The following is a 14,304-nucleotide window of genomic DNA, read 5'->3' on the forward strand; positions in this document are numbered from 1 at the left end:
TGCCATAGAAGAGGACAGTGCTAGCCATGGTATCCTGCTACGCCCGGATGTGTAATCCCCATACTCCCTGACTCGGTACAGATATGTAATGACCTGAAATGCAGCATCTAGCTGTAATGGGGGTGACCCAAACTCCACCTGAATGATCTGGTGAGGGACAGATGGCTTACCACGGATCATCCGTGATAACATGAGAACCTGTAGCCGCTCCACCTTGGCCCACTCTGTATCCGACAAATCTGCCCCCCAGCATGGGCTGCCATACATCCCTGCAGGGTGGACCAAGGAGTCAAAAAGCCAACCCTTTGGTCCGTGGATCCTGAAAATGAGAGCGGCAGCACTGTCCCTCTAGTCTAGCCAATGAAGCATATCCTCTGCTCAGGCGCGCCTGCATTGCGGGTCTCATGGTGAAGGTGGGTCCGGAAAAGACGACCCCCAGATAAGTGTATCATGAAACTACCTCAACAGGGGACTCATCAAATGTGAAATGCCTGAAAAAGGTCTAAAAAGTCAATGAGAAAGAAAACTGAAATCATCATGAGAGTACTGTCAATGTTGCACATTGCGTACACAAGAGAGAGAGAGAGGGGCAAGATAGCCTCGTTTATAGCATGCAAAACAGTGCCAACCAGAGGTGTTTGTGAGGAGGAAATGGAAGAATGAATACGTGGCAAGCGCAATGGAACAATCCATATGTGGCAAGGAAGCCTTATCTATAGTGTTGGGATAGGGGCTGCAAATAGCCAACCTAGGTCCGCTTAACCCGACCCAGGTCAGCTCAGCTGCCCCGACCTTGGTCAGCCGACTGACCTGCCCTTGGTCAGCCGACTGACCCGCCCCTGGTCAGCCACACTGCTGACCTGGTTAGCCCCAGCCAGCTGGCACAAAACCAGCCTGTAACAGGCCCTTGACCAGCCTTCTAACCTGCCCCTAACCCTGGCTAAATGCCCTGGTAAACAGCCCCCAAACTAACTGCAAAAACTACTCCTTTTCAGGGCAGGCACACTCACATAGAAGCCCTTCACTCTCCACACATGAGATGCTCTAAATGAAGATGCAACCATGGACCCTCCAGCACCTGAATATTGGAATCACTTTGGAGAGAGCACCTGTCAATCTGGATCCTCGAAACACAATGCCACCATGAACAGCAAAGAGATCTGCTTGGCTTTTGGTTTTCCATACCAGTGTGCAGTGAATTCCAAGTAAAGAATGCTGAGCTGTAGAGCAAACCATGCCCAATATCCATTGGCGAACACATAACATCTAGGAACCCCGAACAATAAACTCGAAAACGTCCTGTCCATAGTCTTTGCTACACCAAGGAATGAACTTCGAACACATCAAGTCCATAGCTCAGCCCGCTCTTCCGCCCATAAGCCCTCTCTGGCTGTGGCATCCCTACCTTTTTGCTAGAAAGCAGGTGCAATCTGGAGTTCTTGAGCAAGAGCTGCCTCGGATCACCAGACTTGTCCGAAGAAGAGCGTGCCTGATGAAGTTGTGTCCTAGTCCTTGGATTTCGTCTTGTGCTTGGACCGACAATCATTTGCAAAGTGACTTCTCTTCCCACGGGCATAGCACCAGCTTCTTCCTTTCTTCTACACTATCAAAAGTCCCTGATCACCACCATGAGACACTTTCAACTTACCTGGGACAGGAGAATAGATTCCTCCTCCAAGAGAAGGGAGCAGATGTCATCAAAATCCAACTAATTTGTCGAAACTTGGCACCGCAATGCTTGGGAAATGACATCATACGCTGTTGGAAGCTTCGTGAGGATAAATGCAGCCAACTGAGGAGAGGATAAGGAAGCACCCATTGCCTGTAGCTGGTCATGGATTACCTTGGCCTTCATTATAAACGGCTGCATCAAGCTACTTGCAGGAAATTCAAGACTGTAGAGCTGACCTTGCAAAGTGACAACCCCCGTATGAAGAATCCCGGGCATAGAGATCCTCAACCTGGATCAGACTTTAGAGGCACTAGCCAAGGTTTGCACTGCTGGGGAGACCTCGTTCGTAATGGTCCGCACCAACGCCGAATGTGCCTTAGAATCACGGTCCTCCCAATCTTGGAGTTCCTCAAGGAAAGCTTCATCCCGGTCAATCCCAACATATCGAGTTCTTTGGATGTTTGGGCTTCCTTTCATACCCTTGAATGATTTCCTAGAGGCTTTTGTGAATGAACTAGATTTTCATGTTCAGCTTCCAATGAGCATATTGGATCCTTTGAATTTGTCCTCCTTGCTCATACACGGGTGTGCCATGGATCCACTCCAATCACTCACACACACGTGTTGAAAATCGGAGGAACAGCCCTGATGAAGGGGAGGATGGGTGGGAAAGAAGAAGAGATAAGGAGGGTGGCTGGGGAAAGAAGAGAAGGGGGGCCGGATGGGAAAGTAGGAAGGCAGAAGAAGCTGCTAAGGCGCCTTCTTCAAAAAATTCCAAATCCCTTGGGGTCCATGCCTGCAATCATAGTTTTTTCCATACGTTAACATACGCATACGGTATATGGGTACGGAAGTATGGATCAGCCCCTAGGGCTGAATCATTCGTGACCCTAATTTTACAATTTAAACAACCAGGAAAATATACATTGTACACATTTAATTGACAGAGAGCTACAAAACTTTCAACTTCAAACTTCAAACGTCAAACTTGTATTAATTTTAAAGTGAAGAAATTGATTTAAAAATTTTCAGTGACCAGCACCCTGACCAGCACCCTCTGACGTGTGTCACGCCTGCCAGTGGTAAATTTCATGAGCCCCACACTCTCCAGGTCCAAGGCCAGCTTCTAGACGACTTGCGGCTCTGATACCATGTAAATGTTGCACATTGCGGAAGCATACATGAGAGAGACACAGAGAGAGAGAGAGAGAGAGAGAGAGAGAGAGAGAGAGAGAGAGAGAGATTGAATGAGGCAAGATAACTTCGTTTATAGCATGGGAAACAGTGCCAACCAGAGATATGGGAGGAAATGGATTTATCGAGATGTGGCAAGGAAGCCCTATTTATAGTGTGGGGGTAGGGTCTGCAGATAGCCGACCTAGGTCTGCTTTACCTGACACGAACTTGGTCAGCTGACTGACCCAACCCTGGTCAGCCACACTGCTGGCCTGGTTAGCCCCAGCCAGCTGGCACAAAACCAGCCTGTAATAGGCCCTCTACCAGTCTTCTAACCTGCCTCTAACCCTGGCCAAATGCCTTGGTAAACAGGCCGCAAACTAACTGAGAAAACTACTCCTTTCCAGGGTGGGCACACCCACATAGAAGTCCTCACTCTGCATGCATGAGATGCTCTAAATTCTAACAAGTACATCCCCCATGGGGAACTAGAGGTGTCTATCTCACATCTCCAAGACTGATGAAACTAAGAAAAGACTACTTATGAAACTAGGAACCATAGGAAAGAACCACCATGTATCAGGAAGTTCCTATCATGTCATGTTATGTGTCTTATATCATTTGTCGGGTATCATTAGGGAGTTGCTTGCTAAAGATCAACTCCCACGCAGCGGAATCTCCTTAAAGTGCCCCTTCTGGGGCTCAAAACTAGGGACCTTTGGCCCACAAAACTAGGGCTTTGCCCCTCACATCAAGGCAAGGGCCCAGCCCCTAGGTCTGCCTTATGTAAGGCCTGGTTGGCTGCCTGCCCAACCAGCCTCTCTCTTGGCTGACCCATGTGCTGGTCTGTCCCACCTCTGCTGCACCCTACTGCTCTGTACTTTTGTTGACGCCATCCATGAGTTCATAGCCTCTTCTCTTGGGTCCCTGCTGCTGTCCTCTGCTCCGCCTTATGCTCCTGCAGATCAGCCAGGTACCCTTGTCCTCTCTTTTCTCTATCTGATCCCTGCCCTCATGGCAGCCATGATGCTGCCCATGTGGCCATCTCTTAGACAGGTTCACCCCCCCATGCTCTCCTCATATGGGGGCTTACAGATGGGGAGGTGACCTTTCCAACACCCTTTCTGACCGACACATCTAGGCACAATGCCAACACTTCAATGGCGATGCTTCAGTAACTCCCTGGTCGTAGTCCTTGGGAACGTTTCGATGTCAAAATCTGCTGAGTCGGCCAGTTTATGGCAGACCAGTCGGTATTTTCAAGGGCCCTTGAGGCTTATAAAAGCAGTCCATTGCAGGGCATTCATTGATCCAACAGGTCAGCCATCAGAGGAGCAGCAGGAGCAGCTGTACTCACACCCTCAGGCCTACATCGAGGTGGCAGAGGAGTCCAGGAGTTGCTGCAGACTGAGCTCTCAAGGGCTAGACCTTGGGTGTCTTCTAGGGCAGCAAGGTGTTGTGATCTGCAGGGAGAGTCCACATGTACTCGAGGTGGAGCATGCGGGCTCAAGTCTAGAGATATCCGGCAGATAGTAGAAGTACATGGTGGTAAGATCAAAGGACCACGCTCTGGTGGGACTTTGGATCTATCTCTTTTGTATTGTGTCCATAGCTTTGGACGGAAATATATTGTTTTGGTGGTTTCTATATCTGGCTGGATTATTGTCTATTGATGAGTCTGCACATCTATTTGATGCACATAAGTTTAAGAAGTTTGTGATTCCACTCCCCACACATGCTGTGTGAGTTCCTGGGCTATTCTATCAGTCTTCCGCTGTGCATACCCTCGATTTCTAACATCTCTTCGCTGCACTCTCTGTGGAAAACTCTTTCTTTTCTGCTATGTGCCTCCTGCAGGCTTCAGTAGCGGCTCAACTCCTGCCAAATAAGCTCTTTAGTTCTCTGCAGACAAAGATCCCTCTGACATGTAGAAGTCTGGGACTGTTGCTCCTGCAAGAACTCCTTCAACTCTCAAGTTCCCTCTGTTCTTCACCTTTAAGAATGATCTGCAGGTTGAACTGTGTATGGAACTCTGAACATTGCTGTGCTTCTGCCCTCCACGTTGCTCTCCAGCAGGTTACTGCAGGAGTGCTCTGGAGTGCTCAGGACCAATGGAATGAAGAATCTGCAACTGCCATGCCAGACTCTTTATTTTTCTCCCTCTCCCTTGCAATCCTCTTTGGACACACTGAGATGTGGTGATCTGTAGTGATAGCATCTGCCCCTTTTCTTGGGCTTATTTGCATTCTTCTTGTCCTTTCCAGATGGCTCTGCTGCATCATGCTTTGGCTGAAAACCAGCAAACTTTGCCTTTCCTTTGTACTTAGCAGCAAATGCCTGCTCTACACCACGCATATCATCTTTAAAGACAGATTATTATTAGCTAGTATATTATCTTTAATGTATGCTAGCTTTTGTTGCAATAGTTTTGGACATGTATTTATCGATTTGGTTAACAGGGTAAAGACAGAAACTTTTTTTTTTTAAAGTAGGAAAAATATATGCATGCTGTCCACATGCTCAGTTCAATGTGCTGCCTTTTGGCAGCCCCTTTCTCCCTCATCATTCCCCGTCTTTCTACCGGTGTCAATCCTCCATGCTCTCCTCGTATGTACGCCTTACATGTGGGGAATTGACCCTCATTCTCCATCAGCAGGTTCATTCAATTATCGAAGTCTAGTGTGGCTCCTTAACCAGTTGATCTTTAGTTGTCTCCATCGTTTAGTGGGAAGGATCTGGCTCTTCCATCGTAAGGCTGGATCCACCAAGTTTATTTTTCCACATTAAGTGGAAAAGCTCATTTTCAGTGCAGGAAGAGTCATCACCTTGATTCCTTGGTGGTCGGCTTCTCTTCATCACCCCCGTTATTGAGCACTCTGCAATTATGGTGAGGTGAGATACATCCGTCGACGTGGATCTCACTTCTTTGCATGACCATGAGGAGTCAGTAATGGTAGAGGTTCGCATTGAGGCAACAAGAATGGGAAGGGTAGCAGACAAGAACACAGGGCCTGAGACAGCCCATTTAGCGGCACCATAAGCTAGCCAAAAGGCCACCCACACAGGCCAGCCAATGGCCAACTGGACAAGGAGCCAGCCAACCTAGCCTCAGTCTGGCTAGCCAGCCAACTAGAATAGTCAGGAGTTTAGGATGATTTAACTCTTCTTGAACATTGGTATAAAGTGTCCTCCAGTCTTGATGCAGTACTACGTTTACAGATATAGCTGCAATTAACACTCTCCTTGGGGAGGGAGCCAGGTATCCCCTGCTCCTCTCCCTCCCCGTGTGAAAAAGGTAACTCCTATGAGGACTTTGAAAACAATACAAAGAATTACCTCTCTGTGAGGCATTGAAAGAGAAAACTGGCCATCTTTTTGTAAGATTTGATATATTTAATCTTTTGAAAGTATAGGTTGTTTTCAACCTTGGTGGGTCCCAATTTGTTTGCATGCACAGCATCAGATCATGACATTATTATTTTTCTGTGTTTGGATCAGGCTCTGGCGTATATGAATGATGAGTTCATGTTTCAGTTATTTGGAAAATACAAGGACATGGCGAATGCTGTAAAACATCTGTTGGGGTAAAGGCACATTGCCACCCCTTTATTAAAGATATGACACCTATGACTGTCTTAAGACAGTCATAGGGGGAAAACCTAATCCTAATAAAACCTATGAGTTTGTGGTGTGGCTCATCACTTCACACCCGCACATTTGGAGTCTTCTCTCTCTCTCACTCTCTCCCTCTTGTACTTCTCCCACATCACCTTCCCCCTTCAACTGGTATCAGAGCCTACCCCTCCCTCTCCACTCCGTCTACCCACTCCCCCTACCTCTTTGCCCTAGTGGCCAGCAAGGCTGCAGCGGGCAGCGCAGTCAGGCAGCGCAGGGCAGCGCAGGCGGCTGCAGCGGGGCAGCGCGGGAAGGCTACAGCGGGATAGCGAGGGCAGCAGCGCGGGACAGCAACGCGGGGCAGCGCAGGGCGGCGCCGAGCAGCGCCAGCAGCTGCAACAGCAGCGCCAGCAGCTGCAACAGCAGCAGCTAGCTGCTGCTAGCTGCTTCAGCTTCAGAGCTCGAACAGCGCGGCGTGTGTACGGACGTACGGCCGTCCGTACCGCCGTACGGACTCCGTACAGGCGTCTGTACTGTACGGACGCCGCCGTACGTACAGGAACCTGCGTCATTGGGAGCAGCGTCAGGGATCTACGTCAAGAGAAGTGCATTTTTCGAAAAAAAATTTTCTGAACCCTGCAGAAGTACAGCAGGTACACAGGTACCCTGCACAAGTACACTGGTACAAAAGTACAGCAGGTACATCAGTTTTTTTTTGGGAGAAGAAAGAGCACTCTGCTCTTCATTCAGGATCATTTTTTCAGTTCTCAAAACTGTGTTTTTTTGAAAGTACAGCAAGTACCTTCATCTCCCTCGTGCTTGAGGTGACCAGAACCACAGTGTGTGGTTGATTGCACAGTTATTTTGTTTTGGGAAGGTAATGCCTTGATTTTGCAGAGGATATATGCTTTTACTGGGTTTGAATCTCAGTTTACGGGTGAGCAGATCATAGGGCTTTTGCCCAGCAGTTGATGCATTGTATGCCTTGAGGTAGTGTGGTGCCAGAGTGCACACATTTGTCTCGATTTCCGTAGTGTGGAGGTGACATTTTCTTGCAGGTCACATTTCTTGTGCAACACTCAGAGAACCTCAGTTGAGCCACGCTTGGCCAGGGCGCATCGAGTTTACTCGGTCCCTAACTGTCCATCGTTGATAGTGCTCAAAAGGTTCCTCATTGAGTGTTTGTACGTTGGGATCTGTGTATGTCATTTCTACACAGGGCAGTATTTGCATTACACTGTTAGTTGATTTTGTCAGAGAGATTTGCACATTGTATGCCTTATCCCTCATTGTTGAGGTTGTTTTCACTTGGTACAAGTGTCAGATCAAGGGGCTTTTGCCCAGATTTTGCTTGAGAGCACTTGGGTTACTGTCTGAGACCTTCAGATGCCTTTTATCCCCTTGGCAGAAGGGTGATTGCTTGGGATTTGTCCCATTTTCTGTTGCAGGTTTGTGACAGGCTGAAGTGTCTAGAGCCTCTTTTTCAGTAAACAAAACAGTGTATGCCAAGTGGTTTATGCATATTAAATCAGTGCAATACCTCATCTGAGGTGGGAGAAGTGATCAGGACAGCAGTTCTTTTTTTTGTGCCTTGTCAGCTGATGACGCACTGTTAAAGCACTTGTGGAGCAGTTGCAGCATTCTGAAATTACTGTTTTTTATGCCTATTTGAGCACGGTACAGTGTGTCAGAAGGTACAGTAATTGGAGAGAAATTTTTTGTTTTGCTGCAGATTTTCTGACAGTAAAAAAAAAAACAGCACTATTGTGAGTGCTCCTGGCTCTTGATAGAGCAGGCTTTTTCTGAGAAATCAGAATTTTATTCAGTCTTTTTTTGACTTACAGGGAGTCAGGTACTTTCCTTATCTGATATGGCATCAGGGGGAAGTGAATCATCAATTCTGAACATAAAGAAGTTGGAAGGGGCACACAATTATGCATTATGGGCAGAACAGTGTTTGAATGTACTTCTGCTTAAGAAGATTTCTAAGCCCATAAGGGTAAAGGGTGTCAAGCCATCTGACATGGCAGATGATGACTGGGAAGAGCTTGATTTGTCCGCAAGGGCAGCTATCATGCTTACTATTTCTGATACTCTTGTGTTCAATGTTCAGGCTGAAAAGACCTCTTATGGCCTATGGCAGAGGCTAGCAGAGTTATATGCCCAAAAGAGTTCAGCCAGTAAGGTTTATTGGTTGAAGAAGCTGGTTGATCTTCGCATGAAGGAAGGTACAGCTATGACCTCACACTTGAGTGAGTTCAATGCCATCTTTACACAGCTTATTGCACAGGGATTGAACCTTGATGAGGAGTTCAAGGCTACTTTCTTGTTGTGTACCCTCCCTGAGAGTTGGGACACTTTCAAGACCACCCTGTCTAATTCGAATGTCACTCTGATGTATGCTGATGTAGAGAGCTCTCTCCTTATGGAGGAGATGAGCAGGAAGAATAATGCGAGCAGCAAGTCTTCAAATGCCTTGCAGGTACAGGATAGAGGCAGGACTCAGCAGAAGGGGAGATCTGCTAGTAAGTCCAAATCCCGCAGTCAGTCCCGTGGCAAAAAGGATATTGAATGCTTTTATTGTGGCAAGAAGGGACATGTGAAGTCTAAGTGCTTTAAGTTCATACGGGATCAGAAAGCCAAGAAGGCTGAAACAAAGGATGCAGGCAGTGGAAGCAAAGGCAAAGGCAAGGCCAAGGCAGATGACTTGGATGCAGTGAATGTTGCAGCAGAGGATAGTGACAGTGACATACATGATGTTTTATGCTCTTCTGCTGTAATTGCACATACTTTGGTTATTGATGGCCATGACATGCACACCTGGCTCTTGGATTCAGGTGCTTCTTTTCATGTTACTCCTCATAGGGAGTGGTTTACTTCCTATACAGGTACTCATGGAGTTGTTCATCTTGGGAACAACTATGCATGTCAGATTGCAGGGATTGGCAGTATACAGATAGTATTCCCTGATGGACGGTCATTTATGCTTGATGGTGTTCGCCATGTGCCGCAAATCAAGAAAAATCTGATTAGCACTGGCTTGTTGGATGACAGTGGTTACCACACCACATTTGGGGATTCCAAATGGGTGATTACTGATGGCCAGGGTGTAGTGGCTGAGGGTTTTAAGAGTGATACCTTGTACCCTCTTTATGTTTCCAGTGCGGGTAATCATGTTGTTGCCATAACCGAGCTACCAAAGGTTTCATTGTGGCATAGCCGGTTGGGACACATGTCTGTTAAAGGAATGCAAGAACTGTCACGTTTGGGTTATCTGCCGTCTCTTTCTTTTTCAGATTTGCCTACTTGTGATCATTGCATATTTGGCAAGCATTCTGCGACTCCTCATAAGAGGAGAACTCCCCAGAATAGAGCACCGCTTGATCTAGTGCACACTGATTTGTGTGAGATGCCACAGTTATCACTAGGGGGTGCAAAGTATTTCATTACTTTTATTGATGATGCCACACGCAGAGTGTGGGTCTATTTCTTGAAGCATAAAAGCGATGCCTTAGATGCTTTCAAGAAGTTTGTCGCTCAGGTTGAGAATCGGACAGGTCGTAGGCTGAAATGCCTCAGATCCGATAATGGGGGTGAGTATGTGTCACATGCTTTTGTACAGTTTTGTGAAGCTAAGGGCATTAAACAGGAACTCACAGCCCCTCATAATGCATCTCAAAATGGTGTAAGTGAGCGGATGAATCGAACTATTCAGGAGAAGGTTCGATGTATGTTGTCTTATGCTGCATTACCCCATGGCTTTTGGGCAGAAGCTGTGCAAACAGCAGTTCACATTATTAACAGGTCGCCAAACAAGGCTTTGGAGTTGAAAGTGCCAGAGGAGGTGTGGTTTGGCAAGCCACCCTCATATAAGCACTTACGTGTGTTTGGCTGCGAGTGTTTTGCTCATGTACGCAAAGAACTGCGCACCAAACTGGAGCCAAAGTCTCTCAGATGCATCTTTATGGGTTATGGTGACGAAGGTGAAATGGGGTACAGGTTATGGGATCCCGTTAAACGGAAGATTATACGCAGCAATGATGTCATCTTTAAAGAGGATAGTGTACACAAGGAACCCGTGCAACCTGTGGAATACAGGAGGGTTATTTATGATGATGTTGGACAGCAAAGAATGCCCATTTATTTGCAGCAGCAGGCTGCTGCAGATAACCCTGTTCAAGAGGGTATACAGGCTGAAAATCAGCCAGATAATTTTGCCAATGATGCACCACTGAATATGCCAGCAAATGGGGCTGTAGAACAGCCAGATATGGTGGTACAGCCACCCGTCATGCATGACGAACAGGCTGGACAGCAGCCTAATCCGGAACATTTTGTTAGGAGGAGCACCCGTGTACAACGGCCTCCTGCCAGGTTTGTTCCAGGAGCCAATAATGTGGCTGATTTTATTATGCTGACAGATTGTGGTGAGCCTTCCAGCTTCAAGGAAGCTATGGGAAGAACAGAGAAAAGGAAGTGGGAGAAAGCCATGCAATCTGAAATGGACTCCCTACTTCAAAATGATACATGGGACTTGGTGCAGCTACCTGCAGGCAGAAAGGTTTTGCCATGCAAGTGGGTTTACAAAGTCAAAGTGGATTCAAATGCTTTACCGAGGTATAAGGCCAGATTGGTTGCCAAGGGATTTAAGCAGGAGAAGGGCATTGATTTTGATGAGATTTTTTCCCCTGTAGTCAAGATGACTACTTTGAGAGCAGTGTTAGCTCTTGTTGCTCATGAGGACTTGGATTTATGTCAAATGGATGTGAAGACTGCTTTTCTTCACGGAGATCTCCATGATGAGATCTATATGAGTCAGCCAGAGGGATATGCTGTTAAAGGGAAAGAGCAGCTTGTGTGTAAGCTCAAGAGGAGCTTGTATGGACTCAAGCAGGCACCAAGAGAATGGTACAAGAAGTTTGATGCCTTCATGCAGTCCCAAGGGTATCATAGGTGTGAGACCGATCATTGCTTGTACACCAAACGGGCAAAGGATGGCAGTTTGATGCTACTCATTCTATATGTGGATGACATGCTGATTGCCAGTAAATCTCAGCAGGAGATTAGTGCTTTGAAGAAACAACTGCATAAGTCTTTTGACATGAAAGACTTGGGTGATGCAAATCATATTCTTGGCATGCGGATTACTCGTGACAGGTCCAAGGGACTTTTGTTTCTGTCACAGAAGGAGTACATTGACAAAGTACTGCAGAGATTTAAAATGGAGGGGGGGAAGTCTATTAGTACCCCGATGCCTCCACATTTAAAACTCAGCAGTAAGGACAGCCCCAGATCAGATGATGATAAGGCTGAAATGGCCAAAGTTTCGTATGCATCTGCAGTTGGTTCTTTGATGTATGCCATGGTTGCCACTCGTCCGGATATTGCTTTTGCGGTGGGAGTCATCAGTAGGTATATGGCAAATCCAGGCAAGCGGCACTGGGAAGCAGTGAAAGGTGTCTTGAGGTATCTCAAGGGTACCAAAGATTTGTGCATATGCTATGGCAGGCAAGATGCATTGGTGCATGGTTTTACAGATTCAGACTATGCAGGGAATGCAGATAACCGGAAGTCTACTACCGGTTATATTTTCACATTTGCAGGAGGTGCTATATCATGGGTGTCTCGGTTGCAGAAATGCGTTGCACTGTCAACTACTGAAGCTGAATATGTTGCAGCCACTGAGGCTTGCAAGGAAGCAATATGGCTTACTCGGCTGGTGGGAGATTTGGGCATTACAGGAGATATGCCAGTTTTGCATTGTGATAGTCAGAGTGCTATCATGTTGGCAAAGAATCCGGTCTTTCATCAGAAGACCAAGCACATAGAAGTGAAATATCATTTCATCAGGGAGGTACTGGAAGACAAGCGACTTGAGCTTGTGAAAGTGCATACTGATGATAATCCTGCAGATTTGCTCACTAAGAGCTTGCCTACAGAGCGGTTTGCACATTGCCGCCACATCATGGGATTAGGATGAGACCACTCTTATTTTATGGTCTTGTATACAGTAACTGTATATTGCTGTAATTTTTTATTCTTTTCTCCCCTTTAGGCACATTGGCCTTTAGGTGGGAGGTTGTTGGGGTAAAGGCACATTGCCACCCCTTTATTAAAGATATGACACCTATGACTGTCTTAAGACAGTCATAGGGGGAAAACCTAATCCTAATAAAACCTATGAGTTTGTGGTGTGGCTCATCACTTCACACCCGCACATTTGGAGTCTTCTCTCTCTCTCACTCTCTCCCTCTTGTACTTCTCCCACATCACCTTCCCCCTTCAACATCCATGCCATTTGAACATGGCAGCCTGTATGTTGAGATTGGATCGTTATGATGATGCAATTGCACAGTGCAGTATGGTATGTTGAATTTGTCAAAGCTTGATTAAGGTCAATTTACAATGACTGGCTCAAATCTTTGTAAAAACCACTCAATCGAGTCGTTTAATTTCTGCGTCAGATGCCCTAGGGATATAAGATTTCCAGGATCCAAAAAGCTTTTCTAGTGTGCTTGCTTGCCTTAGCTTGACAAAACGTTTGAAGATTATTGAGGCATCACTTGAGTATTGGGCTAGAATGCAAACAAGCAGATTTTCTGATTGCTCCAAATATGCTTGGAACTTCATCAGGTTTTGCAGGAGGATGAGACAAATGTCAAAGCTTTGTTTAGACGAGGCAAGGCTCGTGCTGCTCTTGGTCGGACAGATGAAGCCAGAGAGGATTTCAAGAAAGTTAAGAAGCTATCTCCGGAAGACAAAGTTGTTGTTAAAGAGCTGCGTCTACTTGCTGAACAGGACAAACAAGTATATGAGAAGCAGAAGGAACTGTACAAGGGATTATTTGGTCCTCCTCGTGCTGCAAAGACAAGAAAATTGTACTGGTATCAGATATTGTGGAGCTGGATTACGTCAAAGATTAGATCAATTTTTAGAATTTACAATAATAAGGATGATTAGCATTCCGAGTAAGAGAGAACCTGCAAATTGCCAGATTAACTTCCAAGGAGTGTTAACTCTCGCCCCCCCAGGGAAGATTTGTGTCCTACACTGATCGTTACCTATTTGGCAGTTTGCATATATTTGGACTTGAGGTGCTAGTTTGGAAAGAGTGACCTGTCCATTTGTTGTAGGCATGATAGTAATTTATGGCTAATGCCTTAGTTCCAGTTGCGGCAAGCTCTGAGCGGATTTTGTTATGAAAGAGAGGCCGGCGAACTGTTTTCCTAAAAGCTATATATGTACATGGAAGGACTGTTCAAAGAGAAAAAGGTCTCCATTAAGGAGGAACTTTATGCTAAAAGAATAAAAAACGATTCAGTTATTGCCATTAAATGTTCTCAAGTTCCCAAGAATCACATTAAAAGTAGAAAACCGTAATAGTGTTATGATTCTGTTCATTCATTGTCTGTTGTAATAGCAGATGCACGTGCTTTGAAACAACTATTGATCTCTCTCTGCAGAATGGAATATCTGAACGTTCTGTACTAAGACACGCCTGAATTATGCACACACCAAATTTATGTACTGCTTAATGGCCCTAAAAAACTGAGACACGCTGAAATTGTACCCTTTTTTAATTCTAAAGTGTTGGATAAAGCTAGGGCAAGTCTTGAGTTGAAAATTTGCATTTGTATGAAATTAATAACCTTAAAAGAATAACATATCTTAAGAAGGCATATGGCTAAACATGAGAAATATTCTTGTTCAAACTATGGAGAGAGCAGTTTATCCGGTTGTTTGATCTACATCTTAAGCATAAAACAAGGCTCTTTAGAGTGAACCAAGAAAGTCACCTCACGTCACCGTTCATGAAGTTACTTATTTTTACAGCTTTCTTG

The 14,304-nt window shown here is 45.9% G+C and overlaps 2 protein-coding genes across 2 annotated transcripts in view; both read left to right on the top strand.

Moving 5' to 3' along the window:
* The window catches only part of LOC147905989 (peptidyl-prolyl cis-trans isomerase FKBP42-like), a 40,172-nt gene extending 33,768 nt beyond the window's left edge, over positions 1-6,404 (top strand). The window contains exon 7 of the mRNA XM_087381718.1: positions 6,347-6,404. Within this exon, the coding sequence (XP_087237844.1) occupies positions 6,347-6,366 (20 nt within the window). The 3' untranslated portion in view covers positions 6,367-6,404. The remainder of the gene's footprint in view (positions 1-6,346) is intronic.
* A 6,349-nt stretch (positions 6,405-12,753) lies between these two features.
* Positions 12,754-13,755, top strand: LOC147905990 (peptidyl-prolyl cis-trans isomerase FKBP42-like). The gene is made up of 2 exons (XM_087382616.1): positions 12,754-12,827; positions 13,097-13,755. Exons 1-2 carry the CDS (start codon positions 12,768-12,770, stop codon positions 13,421-13,423), a joined length of 387 nt encoding a protein of 128 aa, XP_087238742.1. The 5' UTR covers positions 12,754-12,767; the 3' UTR covers positions 13,424-13,755.
* Positions 13,756-14,304: the final 549 nt, after the last annotated feature.

Source organism: Dipteris shenzhenensis, chromosome 1 (assembly GCF_047967505.1).
Source record: "Dipteris shenzhenensis isolate YYH24624 ecotype China chromosome 1, Dip_SZ_1.0, whole genome shotgun sequence".
Taxonomy (NCBI): Eukaryota; Viridiplantae; Streptophyta; class Polypodiopsida; order Gleicheniales; family Dipteridaceae; genus Dipteris; species Dipteris shenzhenensis.

Bases quoted from the DNA above. Each gene is read 5' to 3' on its own strand.
- LOC147905990 (XM_087382616.1), top strand. From the start codon at position 12,768: ATGGCAGCCTGTATGTTGAGATTGGATCGTTATGATGATGCAATTGCA. The intron at 12,828-13,096 runs GTATGTTGAATT...GAACTTCATCAG, and splicing joins CAATTGCACAGTGCAGTATG to GTTTTGCAGGAGGATGAGAC.